The 27,426-nt window shown below is 46.7% G+C and overlaps 1 protein-coding gene across 7 annotated transcripts in view; it reads left to right on the forward strand.

Moving 5' to 3' along the window:
- Nucleotides 1–23,393, forward strand: part of septin9a (septin 9a) — a 72,098-nt gene extending 48,705 nt beyond the window's left edge. For 3 of the 7 annotated variants that reach the window (XM_008288060.1, XM_008288062.1, XM_008288061.1), the window contains 9 exons: nucleotides 14,809–15,018; nucleotides 17,539–17,667; nucleotides 17,949–18,030; nucleotides 18,245–18,382; nucleotides 19,549–19,666; nucleotides 19,994–20,089; nucleotides 20,167–20,263; nucleotides 21,533–21,584; nucleotides 22,114–23,393. In XM_008288060.1, coding sequence (XP_008286282.1) covers nucleotides 14,809–15,018; nucleotides 17,539–17,667; nucleotides 17,949–18,030; nucleotides 18,245–18,382; nucleotides 19,549–19,666; nucleotides 19,994–20,089; nucleotides 20,167–20,263; nucleotides 21,533–21,584; nucleotides 22,114–22,255 — 1,064 coding nt within the window. In that variant the 3' untranslated portion in view covers nucleotides 22,256–23,393. The other 4 variants (XM_008288066.1, XM_008288063.1, XM_008288065.1 and 1 more) reach the window with 4 other exon arrangements.
- Nucleotides 23,394–27,426: the final 4,033 nt, after the last annotated feature.

The following is a 27,426-nucleotide window of genomic DNA, read 5'->3' on the forward strand; positions in this document are numbered from 1 at the left end:
ACACACACACACACATAGCAACACACATAGACACACACATAGCAACACACACACACACACATATAGACACACAGATACACACACATATAGACACACACACACACATAGCAACACACGTAGACACACACACATATCGACACACAGACACACACAGCGTCACACTGACTGTCATTCATTTCCTGGAGATTTACTCTAAACCTAAACTTCACCTTAAACCACGTTTTCATGCTGAGCTCGTATTGCTTCCATCATGGGTTCTGGTCCCCGTGCTGTAACCGTCCACACAGACTGCACTGATGTGCACACATGGGGACACACTCAGGTTTCTCTGGTATCCTGCACAGAGGCTTCGTGTTGCCTTCCAGAGAAAGGAAACAAAGGACACATTTAGTTTCTGCGGTCACCACCCACATCTTTCACATGGGCAGCACGAGAGCGTCATGCAGTAGTTGCTGTTTTTTCAATTTACTTCTCAGAGCCTCCAACACAGTGCAGCTAAGGACCGCTTCATTTTTCATATAACGTTTTTGAATGGCAGGTGTCCTTCATCCCTGACTCCTCCTCCTCCTCATGCTGATGTAGGATGTCTCCCAGCCGTCCCTTTACACTCACAACAGCTTATAGGTGCAGTGCACAAGAAATGCCTTTGATGCATTGAATGTATTGCGCCCAGTGAGTGTGTGCTGTGTCCAGCGATCATGTTTCAGTGTTATGAAAGGCCTTGGACAGCTGCGAGGAGTCGGGTCAGCCAGGCAGCCCTGCGCTCTGCTGCCAACACATGACAACATCTTGGCTCTGTGAAGCCCAGAAACATCAGCCCCTGACATTGGCTTTCTGTTGCTGCATCCCATCTCCTCCATCTGAAGGCCTCGTCCCCAGCAGGGCGGCCCTCTAATAAAAGAGCGTGCCAGGCTGCGTCGGATCAAACCAGTGGCGGCTGGCTCGCTCTACGCAGGGTTCACTCAGGAGTCGAGCGTCGTTACCGTACAAAGGGTCTGATTTAACCTGGTGATGACATCTGTGGAGTCATCTACATAGTTGCAGGGTGGACACACTTTGTGTTGGCTGTCAGTGACGACGTAGTTTTAGACTCTGGGGAGCTCCAGGAAAAGTTAACTCAAAGTTTGGTGAAAAAAAGAGACGAGTTATTAATGAAACCTGAAGCGAGTGGCTCCAGAGAGGCGGTGATGAGGAGCAGACGAAAGCTTGTAGAGTCTGAACAAACATTTTCTCCTTTCAAACAACTGTTGCTCTGCTTATATTTCCCTAAATCAGTTTTTTGCACTGAAGACAGAGAGCTGCACATTGCTCTTGTTTATGTGGTTTAGACTCATTTATGTTGAATTGTTTCTCTCCACTTGACTGTGACTTGCTTTATCTCTGACGTCTCTTTTGTAACAGCAACAGAAGATTTAAACTTCAAAATGGACCTGAAGCAGCTAACAGCTCAACAAGCAGAAAGCAGCCTCTAATCCCACCAGTGACTCCTGCTAGCTGCTCCAGTTTTAGAATCTCCAGTTTAAAGCAGGTTTTACTGGGGAGATAAAGTTGAGCTTCAGAGAGACGGAGATGAAAAGAAAAGGAGGCCAAGAACGAAAGGTTGTAAGAGAGGAGGCCCTTAGTCTGAGGAAAGTGTAGGGTTTTCCACATTGTAAAAACTAAGTACAGCGAGGGTTTATTTTAAGGCCATATTTGGTTGGACCTGGTTTTTATCACTGACAGCCATGCATGTGTCTGTAGGGCAGAAGGTGCAGATATGTTAGAGACTGGAGGGATTCAGCACTATCTCGGATCTTGGCAGCAAATTCTGCATAATGACATGAAACAAATCCATCTTTCCAGGCCGTTGTGCATGTTTTCTCAGGAACATTTCCAGGAATGCAGGTGCTGCCCTGAGTGTGTTTCTGCTTGTGTGGCTGAAGGTTGCGCTGCAGCCACGACACTGGTGTGTAATTACACTTCCTGTGAGGCTGCAGACAGCTGTTTTCTTACTCTTTAATCACACAAATATACACACTGGAAGAGTAGTAATCAGCCACAGCAATTGGTTTACTTCTCAGGCTTCAAAACACAAGTGAGTACTGCTTTTCTGAACATTCACTGATGTGAAGGTACTTCATTGTAAAGGATTTTATATTCAACCGTAGGAAATAGAAAAATGCAGGTTCTGTGCTCATTTTTTTCTGCAACATAAAATCCTCTGAAAACAGCACAACTGTGTCCAGAAGTAGAGAGAGCTGAAGCATGTTTATCATATTAAAGCGTTGAAATGTTGGAGTTTGGTTTCTTTTTAATATTTGTTTTAGAAATTGTGAAACAACCTGAGATCAGCACGTCTTTGCCTCCAGGTGTTACTAGAGGAGAACCTGTGGCTCGACCTGCCAAGTCTCAGAGTTTATTGTCGTGGTTGCAGCTGAGTCACTGATGACTTTTCAGGAGCACCAAGAGACCGATTCAGAATCTACTAACAGTTTATTTTTGATGCCTTATTTAATGCAACATTGAGAGTTTTTAAAGAAAAATCACAACTTTTGAAGCTTGGATTTGGTTAAATTTTCTGACGGAGTGACACATCAGAGATGACGAGTACAAGACGCCTCAAAAAGCTAAAAATGTGATGAATATTTCTGTTTTCCGGGTTTCATTCTATAACAAGAATTGTGATTTTAAGTCTTCCTTTGTATGATTTGAAACCTGCTGCCGGGTTGATACAGCCTGAAGAGTGATGATGAATCAGTTTTATTGATGACGTGTGTGAGGTTTCCGTCTGGTGGCGGTGACATTGTTCAGTACTGCTTACCTCTTGTGAAAGAACAAATGTCACCATATCCTCTGACCGTTCTGTAACGCAGCGTGGCCTCGGCTTCGTCCTTCACTTGATGAAGTTTAGACTTTAGAAGTAGAGATGCTGCGCTGCTGCCTTAGTGTAACTCTGTCTGATGGAGGACATGAGTGAGCACAGGGACACAAGCACTAATGTGATCTCTCCTGAAGCTGACTTTTTGTGCCTCAGGTTTTTGTAATGTGTTGGAGGGAGGGGGTTGTTTGAAGGAAGTGGGCGTGTCCTGCTGCGTGCTGAGTCACATGATGGGGTGGGCGGGGCCGGCAGGGAGCTCCAAGCCTCAGCAGAGTCCGGCCTCTCGCTGCAGCGCTGCATTCTGCAGGACGGGGAGCGCTTTGCATAGCAGGAGGGAGTGTGTGTTTGCAAGAGAGCAGTTGGAAGTAGAGGAAGTGAGTATTCTCCCTTTTGCTCTGCTTTTGTTTGATGTTTGTCTTCTGTCCTGGAACACAGATCTGCTTTTTGGAGTCCAGCTGTTTTAATATGATAGTTTTAAGCAGTAAAGTGTCAGATGTGATGTTTATGGAGGCTGTTCAGGTGTTGGCTTTGACTGCAGGTATGAAATTTCACAGACGAGGTTCTCAGGTTTTGCACTTTAATGTGTGCGCTTTGTGCAGGTATCACTCCCTCTGTCTTTCATCCACTGACTGCTGTGCATGTCTGCTGTGTTTGATCATCAGTCTGTCTTTGCATAACACACACAGGCATGTGTACATATACACAGAGTGTTCCATCATGTTTGAGCTCACCTTTGTTTTCCTTATTTCCTGACATTATGTCCTGTTGTCTCCGACTGTGGCGTATTAGCAAATCAACAGGAGGGAGAGGTTAACGCCAGACATGTGCCTAATAGGCTTCACAGTGAGCGGATGGGAAGCACAGTGAAGGAATCCTCTTAGCTAATGATAATTAGTGGACAGGAGCTCTGCTTTCTTTCCGGTAGGAAGCGTTAAGTGTCAGAGGTTGACTGTAATAAATGGGGATTCTGTTTTTGAGCTGTTGACCTCGTACAGGTCCTCTTTGTGTTTCTTGTTATTTTCTCTGCGTTTGCTGCCTCGTCTTTGTGTTGAAGCAGCTGAACAGAGGTTGTGTGAACTGTGGCGATGTGGCAGCAGTGTGAACAAAGCTGGGCCTCCACTTTGTGTCATCCAGCTGCTGCTGTCTGGAGACAACCTGGAGAGTCCAGGTCTCCTCTGGAGACGGCCTGGAGAGTCCAGGTCTCCTCTGGAGACAACCTGGAGAGTCCAGGTCTCCTCTGGAGACGGCCTGGAGAGTCCAGGTCTCCTCTAACCCTAACCCACAACCTCCACAGAGCTGCTGAAAGGAGCTCTGTTGTCCTGTGAGACAGACGGTGGCCTTTCACCAGCGTCTAACGGGACGCTGGAAAGGTCACCGTACCTACTGTATCTCGTGTGTCTTTGTGTGTCTGTGCACGTTGTGAGTCGCTGCAGTGAGATCGTGTATCTGTGGTGGAATTTAGCGTCATAACTTTGAAATGCAAAACATTCTGTGAATGTGATCGGAGCTCCGTGATGTGGAGCTGATAAGGTCTCCTCTGGCCGACTACATGGTGCGTAGGCGTGTGTGTGTCGAGTCGTGTGAGGATTTAAAAGTTGTCGTATTTTACTAGACGTGTGGAGAAAAGCAGGTCAGACTGTAATGAAGCAGCATCACACTGTTTGAGGACTTAAAGGGAGCGAGGAGCACAAGCTGAGTCAAATGTCATGTCTTGGAATCTTAAACTAGATTGTGTTATTTTACCACTTTATTAGGTACACCTGCACATTCTGATGGAAGCCATCTGTTGTGCCGTATGCACATCCAGCGTCTTTATGGTGTTACTGAAGCTGTAAAGGACGGGTTGTGTTGGCGTCATCGAGGGCAAGAAGAATTACAAACTGAATAAGGAATCAGAGATCAGAGCATGAAATCCAGTGGCGGATCTACCGTGGGGGCACGGGGGGGGCACTGGCCCCCCTGTGATCTGATTGGCCACCCCATGTGCCCCCCCCCAAAAAAAAATTCATTTGAAATTGATATTACCAATACAGAACCTCTGAATTATGACGCTCTTGAACGCAAAGTCGTTGTCCGACTGCCGCTGAATGCACCAAAGACGTAAGGTGCTTTTTGATTGGGTACTTGCATTTAGTTTGGATTGAGAGGACACTTGCGAACGTCGGTTGATGCCCAAGAAAAGATGAGAAGGAGCGGCATAAATAAATATGTTTCACAGAGAATGAAACGGAGAGGAGACATTTAAAACTTTTTATTAAAAAGAAGTCAGTAGCAGGTCAGAACACTGAGAGCAGGGTCACTGCAGGTCCGACTGACAGCTCAGAGTCCGGAGATGGCCAGGGTCAGCCTGAATGCAGCCAGAGACCATCATCATCATCATCATCATCATGTGTTGTTGAGGCCAGCATCCAGGGCCAGGGCAGCTACCATGACCCTCCAGGTGAAAATGCAGATATGAGAGTGTTGCACGTGTATTTTTTACCAACAACAGAATTTATTTGTTATTCTGTTATAATTGGGTGAATTAAACGACTGAAAACTGATTGTTTCTATGACTAAACTGATGGCATTGATTTCTGTGTTGTTTTTAACTATGTTGTTTACAATATGGCAAGACATTTAACAAATTGCAATTCTTTTATTATGTATAATGTTGGCTAAAGAGCGATTAACTCTTAACCGTTTCAACCTGTACCTTAAGATGCACCAGTGGTAGACTACTGCCAGGAGTCCGATCCTCACAATGACCACTTGTCAGAAGAATCAGAAGGTAGCAGCACCAGCAGACATGTACAGCAAGATCAAACTCATTATTTACCTTCTTAATGCAACTATAAGGTCTGTTTCTGTCATCAGAGTCAACTTTAAAGTGCTGTTTTTGGTCAGTTTAGGCAGAACTAAGCTTCTCACTTTGTTGTTTTTGTGAGTAGACGCTGTAGACGAACATCACTGTCATGAGATCATATAGACCAGTATCATCTCCTCATAACTTGATGTTTGTCCTTGAACAGTTTTACCCGAATACGCTGTCACTTGGCTCTTCCTGGTTTTGTTCGCTTCTCTCCTCTTGCTTTTGCTACTCAGTTGATCCGACACAGAGTTTGCTCCCAGGATTTGGTTCACTTGCATATTCACAACAGAAATATGTTTTAGTATTATAATATTATTATTATTAGTAATATTAATAACATATATTATAATTAATTATGATACATGTATATAATAGTTAATTATTTTAATTTATTACAATTTTCCGTGGCCCCCCAAAAATATCTGTTGTACCCCCGTGTGCCCCCCCACTGGAAATATCCTGGATCCGCCCCTGATGAAATCAGATCCAACTGATCCTGGAACCAGCCAGTGATCAGTCAGTAGTTCGGTCCTCTCCATGTCGTCCACTATTGTGATGCTGAGCTTTGTATGTGGGTCAGCCGCTCCATAAATACTCTCCTGAGGCCTGGAGAGGACCCAAGTGTCGGCTTTATATCACAGAGTGTCAGAGACTGAAGGACTCCTGCTGCTTGTGTGTGTGTCTGCACATTGACACCTACTGTGAAACCGTTTTATTTATTTGTGCTGTTGGAGACCCTGAACCTTCCCCTCAACGCTGAAAGAAAGCTGCCATAAAATACGGTGTGAATGCACCTTTTCTGGGCTCACCCTCTGAACCCCGAGCTGCAGTTTCTGGGTGGGTTTTTTTTCACTCCTGTTACATTTTTACTCACTGGTGGCTCAGTTTTCACTGCAGCATAAAGTCCTGCACAAAACAACGATGGCTGGAAGCAGAGAGAGCTCAACATTACTTATTTATAAAAATGTAAAAACCTGGAATCAACAAGCGCCATTAGTGTTGGTGGAGAAAATGGTTCTACATGCTCGATGTCTTCCTGCTCACCTGTTTACTTGTCTCCTGTCTGCTCCGTGTAGACACAGCCTAACCCTAACCCTAACCCTAACCCTAGCCCAGCCCAGTTCAGCCCAGTTCAGCCCAGTTCAGCCCAGTTCAGCCCAGCTCAGCCCAGCTCAGCCCAGCTCAGCCAAAAAGTCCCTGAATTTCTGTCGGGTCATTGTTGGTCGTAGCTGAGTCATTCATGTCTTCACGTCTGCACAGAGGAGCTCAGAATTACAAATAAAACTCTCTCTTTGTGTCAAATACAGGATTTCTATCACTGTACATAAATAATATCAGTGGTTAAAGCTCAGATTTGGTGCTTTTATTCTGATGGAACAGCGCGTCTCAGATGAGTAGTTCAGGGACTGTCGGAAAGTTGAAAATCCAAAGATTCCTCACGTTTTTACACTTTCTGGTTCTGATAAATGGTGTAATTTTCCAGATATTCCAAAGAGAGCCCACTGGTGTGTTCTGGTGCTTTGTTGGGTTCAGTATCGATAAAGGCATGTTTATTATTGATTAGCTGTTTGAAGCAGCTCAGCTCTGATCCTTACTGGACGAGCGTTCGTTTAGATCATTAGAAAGCTTAGACCGTGTTTATTGTATGTGCTGCTGAACATCGACACGACTGCACCAGAAGTGTGTTTTACGTTCTCGGGGCTGTTGTGTCTGAGGCGAGGCATGTGTGAGGACAGAGGTCAGATTCCTGAGCCCCCCCGGCCTGCCGTCAGCCGATCGTGGCACTGATGCACTTTGACCTGCTCACTGAGATGAAGAGCTTCACCGGCTTCCCGCCGCAGCCGCTTAGTGACGTGAACAAGTCAGTGATCAGCCAGCAGCTAGCAGCGAGCTCATTCAGCCCTCATGCAAAGAGCCGCAGAGAACCAGCAACTCCCTGATGTGTGAACACGCTCAGGGTTAATGTTCAGCAGCTTCCTCGGGGTTCAATATTTTTTGCAAGACATAAAAATTCACTCAGCTACATTTATGCGAGGAATGCTGTACTGCGGTGGAATTGCTTTCTCTAATTGCTTAGTTAGAAATTAAATAAATGAGCTTGGATTGGTTCGATGGTCCATAAAGTTAAGTGCTCCTGCATGCACACACTGGTGAACGCCTGTATGTCATAATGTATGGATGAAACGTTAGGCTTTGCTGTTCTTGCTGCTGGTGTCAGAGGAGCCTAGAAAGACAACAGCTCTCTTGTGCGCCGCCACATCGTGGAGACTGAACACATTCCTCTGGCAGTCTAGACAAACCTGTGGGCTTCGACTGTCATTACAGCAATTTACATTTCTCAGCTGTCGAAAAAGTAACGCTCGCTGCTCGCGGTTCTTGCACTGACATGGACAGGACTTTAAATCCTGAAAGTACCGAGGTCGTATCCAGAGTGTTTGAGTGTCGCTGGTCTGCAGCCGAGGGATCGCATCGGACACGCTTTTAGAAACATGCATTCAAATTCAAAATGCATCTCGTGTTCAGAGTAGAAGAATAGATGCACACATCTGAGGCGGAGGCCGACCCACCGACACCGTCCAGGGCCAGCGAGGTGACGGAGGAGCTAGTCGGACCCTGCAGGGGTCAAAGGCCACGTTTCTCCTGGAGCTGAATGATGAGGACGCTGGGAACCGGCCTCACTGCACAAACACTCAGACTTCAGTAACACAACAGAGCGTGTTTGCACTGCCACCACGCCAATTTCCCCTTTTATTAAGGGCTGGCTGTCAGAGGCTGGGAAAACCTGTTTGTGTGTGTGCACATGTATGTCCGTCCGTGTGCAGCCCTGTAGTCTGGTACCACACCGGTTCTGAGCCGGAGGGCAGCTGGAGCATTTTATTCCCTCTGCACAAGTTTCTCAGCTGTCTTTGAATCATCTCTTCCCTCTTACGGGAAATCAGCTATAAAAATGCCAGTTGTAGAATCGCTGGGAAGGCAGAGACGTCTTGGATTTTATCTCTGAATAAAAGCTGCAGCAGCCCACACACGACCCAAAAAGCATCCAAGTCGGTATCAAAACAAGCGCGGATCTGTCGGGATGAGACTCGGCTGCAGACCTTCTGTGTCCCGTCTGGGAATGTAAATAAAGGACGAGGAGAGCAGATGTTTAAAACAGGATCCATAAAAAGATTTCAGTCCTGAGCAAAGATCTAAAGCCCATTAACTGGATTAGTTGACTGACGTGTGTTTGACAAGGAGCTCCATACAAACAGATGAAAGAGTTCAGTCCTCTGACTTGGAGGGATTGTGAACGGTGGCAAACACTTTCAAAAGAACTAAATATGTTTTAAAAATGGCTAAACTGTGTAATTTGCATAACCAGTAACTTGAGTTGCACGTTTAAGTTGACTTTTTGCAACCAGAGTAGGTTCTAGTTAATAAACTTCTGTGATATGCAAAAACAAATATCTCAAGTTTCTCTGACTTATTCTCATGTCAGCAATTTTCATTATTTATAAAAAACATAAATGCAGTCGATCCCTGTTGACGTGTATTTTGTCTTGTGTCGATCCCTCATCCTGTGCCTTCGATGTGGATGTGTTCACAGACTGCAGAGTTTGGTCCTGGTGAAGACAACAAACTGCACCACAGAGTTGTAAAAGTGTCTAAATAAAGCGACAGGTTTGGTAGATCATAGTCTGAAGGATCCAGCGAGTGTTTCACTGTTTGAGACAACAAACACACTCCTCTCGGTCCAAGTTTCCAGTCCCTTTCTCTCTCTGGATTCCTGTCTTGTGATTGGAGCCAGTTTGTACAGAGGGTCAAACCGCTGGTTAGTCATGAGGGGACTAACCTCAGTGCAGCTCTTTTCCAACCTAAACTGGGAACGTGACCTCTGACCTGCTCACCACGCTGTCAAGATCAACACCCTGGACAGCTGAGGCACGGCTCGGCGGTTTTCACCACATCGCCGCTAAACATAGACGACAAAGTCACAGTTTTCTTCATAGTTCTTCGTAGTTTCAGCGTCTTTTGAAAAGACTTTGCGATGAAGGCGGACATGTTTCGCTGGTTTCACATGTATTTACATCCTGGTTTGGAGGCCTGTGTGTAGTTAGTGAGGAATGCCCCGGGCCCGAAAGTGGAATAAATCACAAACTCTACTGTCCACAGTCTTTTTCCTTTCTCCTCCCCTCCTCCTCCTCCTCCTCCTCTCCACATGCCTTCCCCTGACCTTATCTCTTTACTTCCCTCACTCAATGGTCCTCTTCCTTTTCGCTTCTTCTCTTTATCTCGTGCTTCCCACACTGCTGCCCTTCTTTCACCACACTTTTTTCTCCTCCCTGCTCTTGTTTCTCCTCTTTTCTCTTCTCAAAAATGCTTTGTGGTGTAGCAGCCTGCTGGCCGTATTTACAGAAAGCAGAGCAACCCGATACTGCTGGAAGCAAGAAAAAAATCATCCTTTAGTGGCTGTAATTGAAAACAGCATCACGGCAAGTCCAATGAGTCATTCTCTGCCTTCCAGTTGCTAAAATTGATTTTGCTTTCTTACAGACTTAAAGGAAGCACACTGTTGGAGTCATCCCATAGCTGGACGGGATACAGGGAAAGTAGAGCTGTGGGAAAATCACTGATGTGACTAAATAACAACATGAAAGTTCTGAAACAAGAACTCAGAATTATTTAATGCAGAAGAACTGCTTGTGTGTGTTTGGAATACGTGCAATCCGTTTCATTTATCGAGTGTTCAGACGGTGAGGAACCAACACCAGCTGCAGAAGTCGCTCCGTGTCGCCGTTGTAATCAGAGTGAAGCCGGTTGGCCTCCAGCCTGAACGGCGCATTTCGATGTTCTTGAGAAGAACAGCCACACATGATAAAGAACCGGACGTGTCCAGCTTGTCCTCCCGGCCTGACCGGACAGGAACCAGTGTCTTTGCAGCCAGGCTGTGGTTGGTACGGTCGGGCCGACGTCCACCAGCTGGTGAACCGCCAGGACCAGGCTTTTTACTGGTGGAGGTCAAATGTTTGAACATTTATAGGCCTGTGCTCCCAGCGCTGCCTCCTGACACCTGTGTTTAAACACTATGAAGGACAAATGATCTGCGTGTCCAGATGTTGGCTGCTCTGACCTTCTGGACTCACTGAAAACACCCCGAGTGGCTTCAGAGCAGCCTCCCTCAGAGCCTGGCCTTCCTGTAGCAGCACCGTGGCACTCTGGGACTTGTAGTTCACCGATGACAACTGAAACGGCTTCTACTGGTAATGAAGCTGGTTTGTTCTCATTGTGGGCTGCAGTTGGCTTCCCCAGCAGTGGTCCAGCTCTTTGTGCCAGTTTGTCTGTTTGCCAAGTGGTTTACGGTCTTGGGAAAGTTGGTGGTCTGCATTCATGAAGACAGTTAAAGCTCTGAAGAGCCTCGCTGCTTCTCTCTGGGAAACCGGCTAGTTACCAGCGCTGCTGTCTGTCCCTGCCTGGCTTCAGTGTTTTCCAGTCAACAAGGGGACGAGTTTGTTGAGCTCTTTGTTAAACAGGACAGACAGCTCGCTGATGCAGTGCATGTGGTCGGCACTGTTCTGTGGAACCAGACACTTCTTCCAGGAAGTCCTGGTATGAAGTCCAGGTAGTGTAGCTGCTGTAAACACAAAGCAGAGAAGACTCTCAAGAGCACAATATATCATGAAGTTTATCTCCAGTTCAGCGAATCCACATAGAAACTGCTGCTGATCGTTTGTCTTCTGCTTCTAAACCCGTCCTGATCACAGAATCGACGAACCCTAACCCTGCACACCGAGCTGGAACAGGGATCATGTTGGAGTGTAGCTGAGTATCAGTAAATAAGGCTGATGGTTGTTTTAATTACTGGTTCATGTGCTGACAGTGGAGAGTACCTGAACACATCTGGACACTGAAGGACCGCTTTGAGACACTTGTACTGTGGTTGTACGCTGCTTTGTCTTCCACTTTACTGCAGATCAGAGACAAACGTAGCACAACACGGTGATCTATCAATACTTCTACTGCATTTATTCAACATCATTAGTAACTTATAACATGACGACTCCACCCAACGGATGTTATAACAGCCTGCTGGTAAAGACTAATCCAGAGGCTTCCAGTCTGTTCGGCTCCTGATGTCCGAGTCCAACCAAACTGTGATTCTCCTCTAAACTTCTCACAGGGTTTCGTTTCAATAACTGTTCAAATGATCCAGATTAGGAGGAACCGTGCACAAACTGAAAACAGATTTGTGTATCAGAACTGAGTCTTTTCTTCTTTGCTGTGCCGTTGCTCTGATTTATGTGCCGACGGAAGCCGAAGCAGCTCCACCTGCTACGGACACACTCATGCTTCAGTATGAATAATCTAATGATGTCATGTCCAGGAATAAGTCAGACCAGCACTTTAACTCTGTAGCTGCAACTACTTGTGTGGTTTTTCCTTTAATTTGTTCTGTCGTGCTTTTGTTTTGCTGCGTTGGTGCTTTTACTGAAGTAAAAAATACGAGTTGATTGTCTGTAAAAACTTTACATAACAACAAGCTTTGACTGTTTCCAGAGTCCAAGATGATTATTTTTTCCAAAGGTTTCCAGATACAACAAATGGAGCCACAGAATGCTGCAGATGAGTTCTCGGTTTATTATCAGTCCAGGCTGCATTACTGTGTGAAGACATGTGAGCACACTGAGGCTGATGTCTGTTGGCCTCCTTCATTTATGTCCTTTGATGCTCTGTTGGTGCCGAGCCTCTGGCCAGCGTCTCCTCTGACAGCACATTGCTGTCCCTGGTGGAGCAGAGAGGACAGAGGACGTCAGCAGAGGTGTGAGATAAACCCACAGAGGTCATCTTAGGAGAAAAATGTGCCGTGACTGCAGCGTTCCCACTGAAGGCCAGATGTGTAGCAGGAGAGAGGACGGAGGCGAATGTCGGAGTGAAAGGGGAGAGACAATAGATGAGATGTGGAGGGGAAACTGATGACAGAGCATCAGCGGGAGGAGGGAGGAAAGGGTGAGGCTGAGAGAAAAGAGCGGCCGAGGTTTGGGAGGGCAGAGAGTCGCAGTAAGTTGCTGACTGACTGCTGGAACAGGATGGGGAAGTGGTGAAGGAGGCCAGGAGAGCTGCTTCCATAGGTGGGTCTCCATGACACATGCATGCGCACAATGGAGCACATTATAGCAGAAACTAGCTCTGAGGTTCAACTGCAGTGTTTTTCTGCCTGTTTCCATTAATCAAGGCAGTGCCAGTTGGAAGCGTGAGGACGGATTTAATCCACCAAGCGATACGAGTGAACGGCTCGCTGCCTGGACCGAGTGTTCGCAGGAATCCAGGGCTGTTGGATTCTTGGCGTGCAGTCGGGGTGTATGTGCACGTTCATGTCGCTCGTCCATGTGTGCACCTACAGGTCAGCTGTGTGATCAAACCCAGGAAAGAGTGTGAGGTCACAGACTCAGGCATGTACCGCTCTTAGTGAGAGTGGGTCAGGTTTCAGGTTTCTCACATCAACAGGACAGTAAGAGGACACAGAGCGGGAGGCCTCGTGAGGGGCTTCTGGACCACTGTTGCTACAGACACCAACAGTGGAGGCAGTCCTCACCTGCTGCAGTCACTTTGTGCATTCCTCAGTGAACATGCTGCCGGCTGCATGTTTGTCTTGTGATTCGACACTCGTCTGTGTGCGCGCCGCGGCAGCACATTAAGCTAATCATTGTTATAAAACAAACTGCAAAGACGACCTCCTGCCAAGTCCGAAGTGCTGTAACACTACAGAGTATATTTTCTAATAGTTTTCTGATGAGTCAAGAGCCGGCGTTGGCAGCAGACCAGCCTGCCCCTGTTTAAAGGCAGGAGGTGTTTTTAGCCGTGCTAGCCGTCCGCCACACCGGTCCAGGCTGAAACAAGTGTTGGGCTGGACCCACTGGCCTGTGGCTCGGTGCCACCATCAGGTTGACGGAGGACATTTTAGGATTTTACTTTAGTACCTGGACTGTTGGATGGATGACTGTGCAGATATTTATGGTGCAGAGAAAATGACGAAAGGTCAGAACACCCGTTGGTCCTGTGCTTCTATTTATGGATGATAATCTGCTGATCTTTTATTGTGAACAATCCTAATTATAATCTGCTTTTCTGATGAATCGTCGCTTAATTTAATAAACAAAAAAGGTCAAAACTTCATCATTCACATCTTGGAGGTGGAACTTCTTTTGTAATAGAAGACAGCGAAGCACACAGACTACGAATCACTAGCTCCAGTCACAACTCTGTCCTTTATCCTCACCCCTGCTGCTCGAGGCAGATGACTGCTCTCCCTGAGCCCGGTTCTGCCTTAAATGTTTTCCTACTGCTCAAAGGGAATAATTGAATTTGCTGTATTTCGCTCAGTGATTTTATAAAAGCGTCTTGTTACTGTGAGAAGCGGTGAGATGACTTGTGTTGTACATTGGTGCCACATGAATCAAACTGAATTGAATTGAACTTAGAGGTGGAAAATGGATGGAGGATGCAGAGATGTGTGAGTTGGGTCTTTGTCCGTGAGTTGCTGGGGCAGGAAACCATGTCGGTCATGTGATCACATGAGCTCAACTAAATCTGTGGAGAGTCCAGATTCTGCCCCAAAACTCTGTCATTTGAGCTTTTGGCCAAACAGCACGCCTTCCTGTCAACCCAGGCTTTCTGTTTCATCCTAACAGGAACACTGTGTGAACATTTTGTGGGCTTGTTTAGCATATTGATGTTAGCATTCTGCTCAAGGTACAGCCTCAGTGCTGCTTGTGAGTCTTTTAAAACTTGTGTATGTGGTCTGAGCTAAACGCAGATGACTGAACCGATTTAATTGTTTGGTTTCAGTCCAACAACACCTGAAATGCTGCTGAGCAAAAACAGGATTTCATGTATCGAGAAGAAGTTTGTGACTACTTGAGCAGCTTGACAGTTGATCTGAGTAAGCTGTGGTCTTATCAGGGTTTCCTCTGAGCTCTTGGTTCTTGTGGATGTTTTCTCCTCTTGCCTGCCTCCTCATCCTACTCACAGTCCCAGCACTGCTATCAGACTCTCTCCATCCCTTCTCTCCACCTCCCTTCATCACTTTGTCCCATTGACCTCGTCTCTCCGTCTGTCCCGCCAGGACCTGAGGTATTTCCCGGCTACAGCAGCAGTGCCATGTCTGAGGCGGTGGTGCCGGATGCTCTGGTGTCCCCAGCAGTGGGCAGCATGTACGGGGAGAAGGCCGGCGGTCCCACGGTGGACTTCAGCTACGTGGGCATCGACGCCATCCTGGAGCAGATGAGGAGGAAGGCCATGAAGCAGGGTTTTGAGCTCAACATTATGGTTGTGGGTAAGTAGAGCGAACTCACTGAGACACGTCCAGATGTAGCCTGAGCTTGTGTCAGATGGTGCAGCAGCAGAGAGGAAGTTCACATCTTTCCTTAACCGTTCCACACACAAAACACAAGCATCGAACGTAGGATAGATAGACCTGCCGCTTGATGCCGAAATATTAAGGACTGATCAAATGGACTGATGAAATATAAGTTGAAGAGTGGGGGGTCTTCCTGTACATAGTTCAGTGGATGGATCTATACAGAAAACTTGACATTACTCATCTGCATCCACAATAATGTGAAAAGTTTGACCTTTATCGTGATTCTGTCATCATGTATAAATCCTGAAGTCTTTCTGTACATCTTCTAGAAGCTCATTTCAAAGCTCAGTCTACAGTTAGGAGTCCTGCATTTTTCTGTCTAATCAAGTTTCCACAGAAAGTAGAGGCCTCAAATTTGTTTTAAATAAGCAACCACACACAGCAGGACTCACTGAGCCCTCGTCACTGTGATCAGACACGTTTAAAGTGGGAGCTAGTTACGCACACCCTGACAGTAGATGAAGCAGCCCTCTCCCAGTCACCTCCTCTGGATGCTCTGGGGCTCGGCGTGCTCAGGGATGCAGAGGAAAGCAGAATTAAGCAAACTGGGTTCCCATGGAGTTTTTACTTTGAGGTGAAACTGCATTTAGCCACGAGACTGAGAGCCGTGCAGGAAGGGCTGATCATGGCTTGATGAGGGTTCGTAGAGTTTCATATCGATGCTGCAGCTGCATGATGACAATTAAAGCAAAGTCTTCGGAGCAAGACTTGTCCTGTGATCAGGGTTGATCAGAAGCAGCCTCAGTCTGATGATATCACACATGGAGGAGCAGAAATGTTTGTCAGTAGGGTTTACTGATCTGTGCATTGGGGTTACTTTCCCTTTTCATGATGGCTGTTATCTGCTGATAATTCATCGTGTTTTGGAGTGAAGTTTGTCCTTAAATATGTTTTGACACAGTTTAAAGAAAACCTGCTCTGCTTTGGCCACACCGAGAAGGCAAGCGTGGGATTTTGGCACCATTTCCCTGTCGTGATGGTTGTTAGTGGTAGAAAGTTGGACGAAGAAACTTTAGAAAATGCAGCTGTTGAGACCGTGGACGCTGCAGAGTGCGGCAACAATACTGAAAAAGCACAACGGTGGATAGAAGGCACATTTACCATGTGGACACGCTGAAACCTTAAACGTAGAGCCGCTGGTTTCCATCCTCGCTGTGTAGATCCATGTCCGTGTGCTGCTGACTGCAGGAGCATGTGACTGTGTTTGAGAGTGCGTCTCCATAAATCAGCGAAGGTCTCGATGTTGACTTAACCTGAAGTTGAACTGGGAATGGTCTTTCCCCAGCGGGCCCGCTCAAACTCCTCTTCATTAACCACAGCTAATGTCGGCTGGTGAGCAGGTCACAGAGGGTCTGTCCATGTAGACAACCTCCGTCCTTATCCAGCTGGAGAGCATCACGTCGCCGTTCTGTCTGGTCCGTGTCCTGAACACGTCGTTGTGAAACTGAACAATATGCACCTTAATCCGCCATAAAGTCCTGCGCATCTATGGAAACGGCACATCCATGGCTAGGGCTAGAAAGAGCTTAAAAAACATATTTTGTGCAGCATAACAAAGTTAAAATGCTGTAAATCATACAAAAGAAAAAAACTACATACATTTCTTTGAGCTTATATTACAAGAACTGAACACGTCTGGAATGAACAGGTCCAGTGTTTTCCAAGTGCAGCAGACGGTGACTCCACATACTGTACATGTTTCACTACTGCACGGCCTGCAGTTCAGCTGAACAAGCTTTGTCATGTGACTGATCGGCTTGTTGGTTGCACCAAGGAGCACAGATTTTTATTTTGTTTTATTTTTACACTTTCTGGTTTCTGAACAGTTTAACTATGACCATTTAAAAAGTGAAAGACATGTAGAAGGGGGCTGCAAGGTGGCGCAGTTGGTAGCACTGTCGCCTCGCAGCAAGAAGGTCGCCGGTTCACGTCCTGGACATCCGGGATCTTTCTGCGTGGAGTTTGCATGTTCTCCCCGTGCAGCGTGGGTTCTCTCCGGGTTCTCCGGCTTCCTCCCACAGTCCAGAAACATGCTGAGGTTAATTGGTGATTGTAAATTGTCCGTAGGTGTGAATGTGAGTGTGCTTGGTTGTCTGTCTCTAAGTGTAGCCCTGTGATAGACTGGTTACCTGTCCAGGTGAACCTGCCTTCACCCTGAGTCAGCTGGGATAGACTCCAGCCCCCCACGACCCCAGTGAGGATTAAGCGGTGTATAGATAATGGATGGATGGACATGTAGAAAGTGTGTGGTTTGGGATGAGAGCGTTAAGACGACCGGCTTGTTGGCAGCGTTTGTTCAGACACCTGCAGCTCGTCTCTGCTCCGCCCTGGAAACTTATCGCGGCATCTTGTTTGGATGTTACGGCGCCACAGAGTGAACTGTTGGGTACCAGCAGCACGAGCTGAAGGGTTTCTCATTGTCTGTGCCTACAGGACAGAGCGGCCTGGGAAAGTCCACTCTGATGAACACGCTGTTCAAGTCTAAAGTCAGCCGTAAGTCTGTGCTGGCTACGGCCCAGGAGAAGATCCCCAAGACCATCGAAATCAAGTCCATCAGTCATGGTATGGCCCTGGTACACTGCTCCACTCCCTATTTGCCTTCTGTCCATCTGTGTTCTGCTGCTTTTCTTTTCTTCTCCTCTTTAATTCTGTTTTTTATGGCCAATCCTGGTAGCTCTGTATTCCAAACTGTCTCCTCAAATCAGTTCCTCCATAACTTTTGTTAGACAGTCTGTGAATTTGCAGGATCAGGTTACATTTTCACTTCAGAAACATTTGGTTTTAGTTGTTGAGTTTCTGAGTGTTTCTGACATCAGACACCGGCCGTGTGCTCTTCCCTGCAGACATCGAGGAGAAGGGAGTGAGAATGAAGCTGACAGTCATCGACACGCCAGGCTTTGGAGACCAGATCAACAATGAGAACTGGTAGGATTCAGTGTTTCACCTTCACCACATGAACCGTACAACCATGAGTTTGAAATGACGGCAGCATCTAACAGACGCTCCCTCCCTTCATCCTCGTTTCCTGTTGTCTCACTTCTCCTGCTCTCTCTCCCTGTGTCCTTGTCTCCTCCTTCCTCCTCCTTCTGCCCATCTACTCCTTCTCTTCCTTCTCTACCTCCACCCTGCCGTGGTCTAGCTGGCAGCCAATCATGAAGTTCATAAACGACCAATACGAGGCGTACCTCCAGGAGGAGATCAACATCAACAGAAAGAAAAGGATCCCAGACTCCAGAGTCCACTGCTGCATATATTTCATCCCTCCGACCGGACACTGGTAAAGACACACAGCAAACACTAAAGCAGCTGCTTTGCTCGGCCAGCCCCACATCGCTCTCTTCAATTCATTTTCCTGCTGAAAGCCACACTTGTGCCTGTACAGTAAATCTGAAGCTCCCAGCAGGCCTCCTGTTGAGTCTCCCTGTAAACACACGTCATGTTTTATCGCATGTGACGATACAGAACAGTCAGCTGGGACTTCAGTAGGTGCTTTTGTTCGAGGCAGTAACGCTGGCTGGCCTGTGCGTGTCTGCATGTGCTGGTACAGACTGCCTTTGTTCGTGGTCAGCCTTTAGACGTGAAGCTCGGTCAGGTTCGTCTCCTTTGTTAAGGACACACACCCAGCGCTGCACTTTTCTGTTCCCAACGAGGCAGCATATCCCAGAACACGTTCCAACACACACAGGAAGGCCGGCTGCTCTGGCCAGGCCTGAAGCTTCTCCCTGGATGTCCAACATGAACATCTGGCTCTGATCGAACCACCGGCCCTCCCTCTGCACCGATGGGGGGTCGGGACACGAGCAGCTGGGGAGAGTTGTCTCATTGTGTTCGTCAAGCGATAGCTTCACTGTGCACTCGTGGCTTTTCTCTTATTTGTGTAACTCTAGTCGAGTGCAGCGACTGGTCCTGTGAAAACGTAGCAGCAGCTGTCGGCCTGTTCTCAGCTCACGGAGACGCTGATCCCAGAGCAGCTCCAGTGCTGCACCTCTGTTCACGGCCTGCCTTCACCGGTCCCCCGACTCCAGCCAGCAGCGCTCCATGATCGTCCACATGTCCTGGCCGGCAGCTCAGGGTTCGCCTTAACAAGCCTGACAGCAGAGCAGCAGGAAGGACGACATAGACGCTCCGTCTGAGTGTCTGGGTGCATGAACCAGATCTGCTCTTCTGTCTCTGCAGTGTTGCTTGAGTGCACACGACTTGTTGACATGGAGCAGTCACAGTGTTGTTAGCTACGACAGAATCAGCAGCTCTAACCGCTTTCTGGAGCTGCAGGCTCTTAACTGGACCCTGCAGCCTCATCGAGCAGCTGTTCATACGTGTAATATGGTCAGATCATGAATTCATGTACAGCAGCAGATATGTCAGAGCCAGGCCTCCGTCTGGGAGCATCGCCCTCTGCTGTGAGAGCCTTGTGTTACACTCTCGTTTCTCTTTCCTCCTCAGTCTGCGGCCTCTCGACGTGGAGTTCATGAGGCGCCTCAGTAAAGTGGTCAACATCGTCCCGGTCATCGCCAAGGCCGACACACTCACGCTGGAGGAGAGAGACTTCTTCAAAAAGAAGGTAGCTACCCATTCAGTGCTTCAGATTCCTCTTCACTGCCACTCTTATCCTTCTACTGTCTACAGGCCTTTGCATAATGAATAAGGCTGCTCCTTTAAGGATGTCTGGGTTTCCCTCATCAGCACACACAGGTTGATGCTTCCTGCTCTGTTTGCACACATACAGCGGTGAACACTAATCCCAAACTTTGGGAGCAGATTAGTTTTAATGCCACCGTAATCTGCAGATTTAGGTACATGTGTTTGTTGTGTGCATCAGACGTGTCCACCTCATTGCTGAAGTTAAAGCCTCAGTTGGGGTAAAGATTTTGTGCTTTGCTTTCACCAGATCAGGGAAGAGCTGCGAGCCAACGGCATCGACGTTTACCCGCAGAAGGAATTTGACGAAGACGCAGAGGACAGAATGATCAATGAGAAGATCCGGGTGAGGCTCGGACCCCAACGCTTGTGTTTTCTAACACACATGAATGATTTCTGACTGGCTGTGTTCACGTTGAACAGGAGATGATCCCGTTCGCTGTGGTCGGCAGTGATCAGGAGTATCAGGTCAACGGCAGGAGGCTGCTGGGGAGGAAGACCAAGTGGGGAACCATCGAAGGTACAACTCTCAGCGTCTCTTTTCTCTTTGCTGGTTCTGTATTTATGTTTAGGATCAAGCAGTATGAACATTAACCAGGAGGCGCCTCTGTTAAGAACAACAACACAGGTCCCAAGTCAGTCAGTCAGTCTGTTAGCGATGCTGCTGTCGGGTGTCTGCAGAGGCCTCATTCGTTTCCGGTATCTGCTTTTGTATTGCAGAGAAGATGTTGGCTCTCGTTTATAAAATCCAGTGATTCAACTTGAGCCGAGCTGATTAGCGGTTGAGTCTGTGTGTTCTATTTGCTTTGTTCTGACAGTTGTTCACGTTGAACTGCTGGGAAATCTCATCGTCCTCCTCCTCTGTGTTGACATTCATCTTTACTGTAGGATCGGACTTTCCATGTTTAATGATGTTATCCAGTCCAGACAGGAGGCCCCGCCCTTCGGTCGAGTGGTTCATAAAGGAAGCTTCATTTCCTGCAGCGTGTGTTCAGACACACGTGTCTGAATGTTTCTGTGCAGTGGTTCTTATCTGAGTGTGGAGTTAGTGTGAGGATGCCAGGTGTCTGACCACTGGCTCCACCTGCTGGACTGTTCAGGAACCTCACCACCACCAGGACAACGCTCAGCGATGTCACATTTTCTGCTTCTTGCTTCTTCTCTGCCCGACACGAGCACCGTTAGTGTTTAAACCCCAAACAGTTTATGGACGTTTTTACTCACTTTGAGCTGATTTTCTGCAGCAGTGTGAAGTCCTGCAGCTCCGTTAAAACCTCACAGCCGTGGCTAGAAATAAATAGAACAGCACAACACAGCCGTAATGCCATGGAACTTTAAATAAATATGTACAACACTGTTCTATGTGTTAGCAGCAGTGGCAGAGAAGCTGTGGCTCTACATACCGACAGATGTTTCTCTACAAACATTTTGAAGTTGCTTCTGTGCCCGTCTCCTGTCCTATGTCTGATTACATCTGAATCACAAGTGGCTTCCTGATTACATCGACGGGTGCACAACGTTTCGTTTTTTAGAGAATTTAGCTTCTGCAAACAGTTTATTTCTGAACATGTTTAATTGAGAAATGTAGAATAAAGGCACTGGAGTGAAATACAACAGCTCAGATTAGATCCGACTGCGTTTTCTGACGGAGCAGCTTGTTACAGATTATTTGTTCAAAGGCTGTTTGAAAGTTAAACATCTTACGGTTCTTTAATAAATGGTGTAATTCTTGTAAAGACGACATGCTGTTGATCGTCTGTAATGACTGAAGACTCTCTGTCTCCTGCAGTTGAGAACATAGCCCACTGTGAGTTTGCCTATTTACGGGACCTCCTCATCAGGTGAGTGGATGTAGTTTTCCTTGTTGGTGTTTTCAGCAGCTTTGTGTGTTTAAACATCACATGTAGCAACGCTCTGCTTTACACAATCACATGCCTCTGACGTGTGGTTTCTGACTTACAATGTAAAAATCCAGACTATGGATTTATGTCAAATGATATTTTGGATCCAGGATGTGTCCAAATTAAATGAGCCCCTTCTCATCTGCACAGTAGCACACATTCAGTCACCTGTGTGTACGAGTCCTGAGATAGACTTACAGATACACAGAGTTGATTAAAATATGTTCAACAACAGAAAGCTTTGAAACGCTTGGTGGTTTAACTTTGCAGCTGTGTAAGCTCCATGTTGGACAGAGATCAGCGTAAAGGTTTAAGATGCAGAAGGAAGGCAGTGTCACAAAGAAGTGATCAACCTGAAAACAATCTTTTATGTCCAAACTCTGCACCTAAAACAGCTCAAAGCAGCTCATGGTTTCAGTGGAAGGTCAGCTGTGAGGTCCTGAGTGTGTGTCTGTGTTTTTCTTATCAGGACCCATATGCAGAACATTAAGGACATCACCAGCAGCATCCACTATGAAATGTACCGCGTTAGGCGCCTCAACGAGAACAACACGGCCGTGGCTCATGCCAACGGGATCCCAGAGCATCATCTCGCCGCCCACGAGATGTAGACAGCTGATTTATTTTGCTCTGAGACTCTGATCGACGGTCTTCCTTCCACTCCAGCTCCCATCTCCCAGCCGGGAGAGAAACTCAAAGGCCTGCCGGAGGAACTTTATTTTCAGTGACTTTCGGCAGCTGAATGGACTGTTGGCATCAGTTTAGTGCCTCTTTAACGAAGACAAGTTAAATTCTTCGCAATGTGCTGCAGCTTGATTCCACCTGCTTCCAGATCTTCCAGTTAGCATCCGTGGTGCCAAAATGATAGTTTCTACCAAACAAGATGTCAGAAGCGCTTTAATCAATAACATATTAATCTCGTCCACTTTTCTTTTTAAGTTTGGTGTTTTTTTTTAGCAGTGCTTAAAGGAATTTGTGCCACAACAGAGCACAGTTTTTCTGCACCAACATGTGTGATGATGTTCATTATTGCACTCGATCACTGCAGTCTGTCTGGAGGAGAGCTGGGCGGCACCGACACAGAAACCAGCCGGTGCCATTCAGCTCTCTCCGTAGTTAAACAGAAGAAAGGTTATCGATAGCACATCATACGTTTGACTTTCTGTTTTGTCACAACCTGTGTTTTGCTTTAGCTGTTGTGTCCATGTCCTGTTAAATACGGATGTCAAGACATCTTTTTAGATTCCCACTTATAGATGTCATCGTTTATTCATAGAAATATCTTAAGAGTGGTTTAAGATGGAAAAAAAAAAGTATTTATGCACGATATAAAAATGTGAACGTTTGTCATTGTGGTCCATTTATTCAGAAACACAGTCACACGTACGTTTCCAGCTCTTAGGCCCGTCAGTGCCTTAATTTATTGGAGAATATTTTGCAAGCAGTTGGCTGAAACTGGAAAGAGAGCAGTTTAATTTGAGCCAGGTCGACCACATTTAGGTATCTTTCAGTCCCCTTTCTTCATTTGTTTTTGGAAAAAGGAAAAAAAAAAAGAAAAAAAAAAGCTCCTTTTTTCTTCTTCCATGATGTACGAGGATCTGTCTCTTTGACCCATATATAGAACTCCCTACGCTGTCCCTGTCCTGTATATTCGTCTGTGTTCTCAAACATTTTTGTACTTGTATTATGGATAACAAATTTTCCTTTATCTTATTTTAAAGAAATAAAGATTGACGTTTTAAATATTTATTTTCTTGATTATTCTACTTCTTGAGCGCTGCTGTGAACCGTTCATTTTTCTCATCCATACATCCGACGCATCCGAGGAGCTGCTCTGTGCGATCTGGAGCACATCCAGGTGGTTCTCCTCCACACTGGATCCCACAGCTTGTAATCGCAGGTGTGATTCACTGACTGGAGCACTTTAATTGCAAGTGTCATTAAGCTTTTCCTTGATTAGCCTCTGAAATCAATATGACTGCCACCAGGTCAGTGCTAGCTGATTAGCGCTAATTACTGGAGTCGTTTCTTCTCGTAGATGGAGGAAGACGAGTCGTCAGGATCAGTGCAGAGGACGGATGTGAGATATTGAAGCAGCAGAACGTAGACGTGAGTTCATGTACTGAAGTAAAAACAGCTTGTTGGAGATTCAGGTTCCTCACAGAGCACATTTAAATCCACAAACGTTGAGCCCAAAGACGAATGTTCCAAATTTACCTCACAAATGAATTATTAGGGTTGCAATTCCACAATATTGTTTATTCTACATATGACGAAATATGAAGGAGAGAAAAGACTTCATTGATCCTGAAGGAAGTTCTTGTGCCAGATATGGCTCAGATAATCCTAAATAACATGACACAAGAAGTCCAAACAGTAGAAACGCCTTAAGATAGAAGTGGTACTGAAGTAAAATAAGTGAGCTGAAATGAGACTAGAATAGAAAAATGATGCACATATTAAGATTAAATGTTGAGCAATACTTGGACAGTGCTGGACATGAAACTGAATATTGAACATGTAATTTAAACATTACACAGGAAATGAAACACGATGAAAACCTGATGTTGCACAGAGAAGTAATGCTGTCATTAGACGTCTGATGTCAGATCTGAACGTCCAATGTTTGAAGGACAATATGATTTATTGTATAAATGACCCTGATTAACGTACCTGAACCTATAGTGTTCTTCACAGCACTAAACTACCTGACTGCTCTATAAATGATGCTGAATGTCCTCCATGTTAACACAGAGAACAGACTGTGGGATGAACACCCTCCCACTAGTGCTACTGCAGACAACAGGATCCAGCCTTAGCTTGGAGGAGAACATCTAAGAGGTACTAATAGTGCAGTGTTGAGATCTTTTCCCAGACACTTCACCATCACCGGCACCTGGAGTCGTCCCTGACCTGGCAGCTTCACCGACCCTCCACCCTTAAGGCCTGTGAGTCTGAGCTGATGATGGACGTTTGCCAAGTGGTTTAGGGACGACCGCATCCATCTCAGATTTTCCATCAGTCAGATCAGTTGCCTTCTGCCTCAGCATTTATACAGCAAAGACTCCCTATCAAGTCCTTCAAGAAGTCCCTCTAAACAGGAAAGTGCCTCCTGCAGACCTGGGCTCAGGGCAGCCAGTCATCTGCCTCCATCAGTCAAAGGGGAGAGAAAAGGAAGGCAGAGACAAACAAAAAGCAAAAAAGAGAGTAAAACATGTCTGCAGAGACTGTGGTTAATAACCTGCACCAGAGCATGTGAACACCAGGAGGGAGAGAACAGAACGAACCGAAGGATGAGGCGTTCCCTCGTCTTACAGCCACTCTGTGATTACTGTTTTAAAGCCGTACGATGTAGTTGTGCTGAGACAAAAGCTTCAGTTCATGTAAAACTCATGAAGGATTTTTTCTCTGTTCTGTGGACGTTAACAGATTTGGGTTCATCTCATACTTAGACCAATAAAACCCACAAAGTTAAATGTGCCATTTAACAGCCCAGCGGCTGATCAGAGGTCAGATTCATGAAGACAGTCACCAGCCAGCTCTCCATGTGTCACACTCAGACCAGAGCTCAGACGTCGGGGTGATGTGGTCATTTTCTTCATTCAGATCAATTCAAAATGGCAACTCGCTGCGTTGCTCCTCAAAATGGCGTCTGCCCCGTTGTCAGGAGTGTTCAGGAGGATCCAGAACCCTCCAGCCGACACCAATCTTCGTCTCGTAGAGCCGTCGTCGTCGTCGTCTCCCTCCACGTCCTCCGGGAACAGCTGCACCTCTGCTGCTGCACCTCTGCTGCTGCGGCCGTCGCCTCCCTGCACGCCACCGGCAGACATCTTGTTGGCACCCACCCAGCGCTCTAATGACTTCCATTAACAAGCATCATGCTTTATGGGTACTAATGACGTTGGCGACTCAAAGACAGAAAGACTGTGTGTTTTTCACGTGTGTGGAGCGGACTGAGGTGATGGTTCTGCTCCGATGCTTGTTGATTTTTCTGCAGCAGATGTTTTCATGGTCGACGACGTCTGAGCAGCTTCTCCACTCTGCTGCCGGACCTCAGCAGTATTACAGCTCCTCTTCAGTGTGGCTTTCATAAACACAGGAGGCTCGCTGGTCAGACCAGAGTGACGGATGGCACCGATCAGAGCACAACCAGCCCTCTGGACACGAAGCTTTCTGACGAAGGCTCATCCCGCTTCATGGACGAACGCATGAACAAGCAGGAGCTGCTCAGAGCAGGGTGTCGTGTGTTTAGAAGTCATGGTCGTGAATCTGTCGTTGCAACAGCTCCATGTTAGCTGCACGCTCTCTTTTGCGGCATTTGTTTGCATTCACGTTGCACATCGTCGTTTGCACATCGACGCGCCACCAATTAACACCTGTTTGTACAACTATTCAGCATCACATTATCTTTCCCTCTCTGATTTATTAATTAACTAACTTGAGTGCAACATGTGAGCAGATTGTTTTGGCCACTCTGACGCTCTCTGTGCGTACATGTGGCCGATCATGTTGGGCATTAATCTGTTTCTGTGTATTGACGTGTCGTCCTCGCATGCTGAGCTGATGTTTGCCTCCATTCGTCTCCTCCTTCCTCCATCTGCTTTCTCTTCTCCTTTGTTGGCAGACTCCTCACCTTCTCCTCCTTCCTCCCTCCTTATTCCTTTCTGCCATGTTAGTGTGCTCCTGGCTCGCTGCCAGGCTCTGAGACATGTCTGGGGGAGGGGTGGCCGTATGCAAATGAGCTGAATTTATGCAAATCGGCCCTGCTGTTAATTAAAAGTCAACTGCAAATTCAATTAGTGGATTGAACGGGGAGGGAGGAGGCTGGTTTGCTCATGTAAATGTCGTGCAGGTTTGGAGGAAAACTTCCCCAAAATAGTGTTTCAGAGAAAAAAGAAAACAAAGAAAGGAAGAGTAGGAGGTCTGGGAGGGGGTTCACAGTGGGTCACATTTAGTATTAAACGTGACTTTAATGTGGGAATAAAGTCCTCAGTGTGTAACTGTTGGTAATGCAGGACCGAAGCAGCAGCCTGCTGGTCGACATTCGCCGCCGGAAAGGAGACAAAGAAAGTGAGACAGAGACGAAAGCGTCGCCGGTAGCTCCTGCATCTGGCTAATTAAGTAATTACACTAGTCGCAGATGTACGTCAACGATTATGGAGATGAATGTGAGCAAGCATGGGAACGTGTGAAGATGTCTGTGTGGAATCTGGCGGCTTTGTGTTTGTATTAGAAGAAGTTTCTGTCATTTTGGTGAAGTTTTAGGTTGAAGTGGAGGCTCTGATGTCATTGGCAACAGATTTAATTACCCTGTAGTTTATTTAATCAGAAGCTCAAACAACTGGGGCACATTAATGGTGTTAACAGCAGGACTGATAGCACATGTGCAGATTGCAAGACCACAGACTGAGTTTTCTTGGTGTTGTGGCTCCAAAAACAGTCAGGAAGAAGAAGAAAGTGGACAGGAGCGTCCTGGCACGGGGGTGACGGAGGGAAGTAGGTTTGGGATGAGAGAAAATGGATGTGCAGGGAGAAAGGAGAAGAGGAGAGAGGAATGAAAACCTGATGGCATTCAGGCGGATGGACTGATGGAGGCAGAGCGCTGATGTGAGTCCTGCTGGGGAAGTTCCTTTAAGTCACCAGCAGAGGGTAAAGTGTCACCGATGGGGTTCAGAGACAGACGACACGGCAGACCAGGCGTTCAAACAGTTTATTTACAGTACGTACAGAAATCGGAAGTCAAGGACGAGAAACAAACAACACGAGGACACCAACAGGCGAG

The sequence above is a fragment of the Stegastes partitus genome, unplaced genomic scaffold (assembly GCF_000690725.1).
Source record: "Stegastes partitus isolate 25-593 unplaced genomic scaffold, Stegastes_partitus-1.0.2 Scaffold539, whole genome shotgun sequence".
Classification (NCBI taxonomy): Eukaryota; Metazoa; Chordata; class Actinopteri; family Pomacentridae; genus Stegastes; species Stegastes partitus.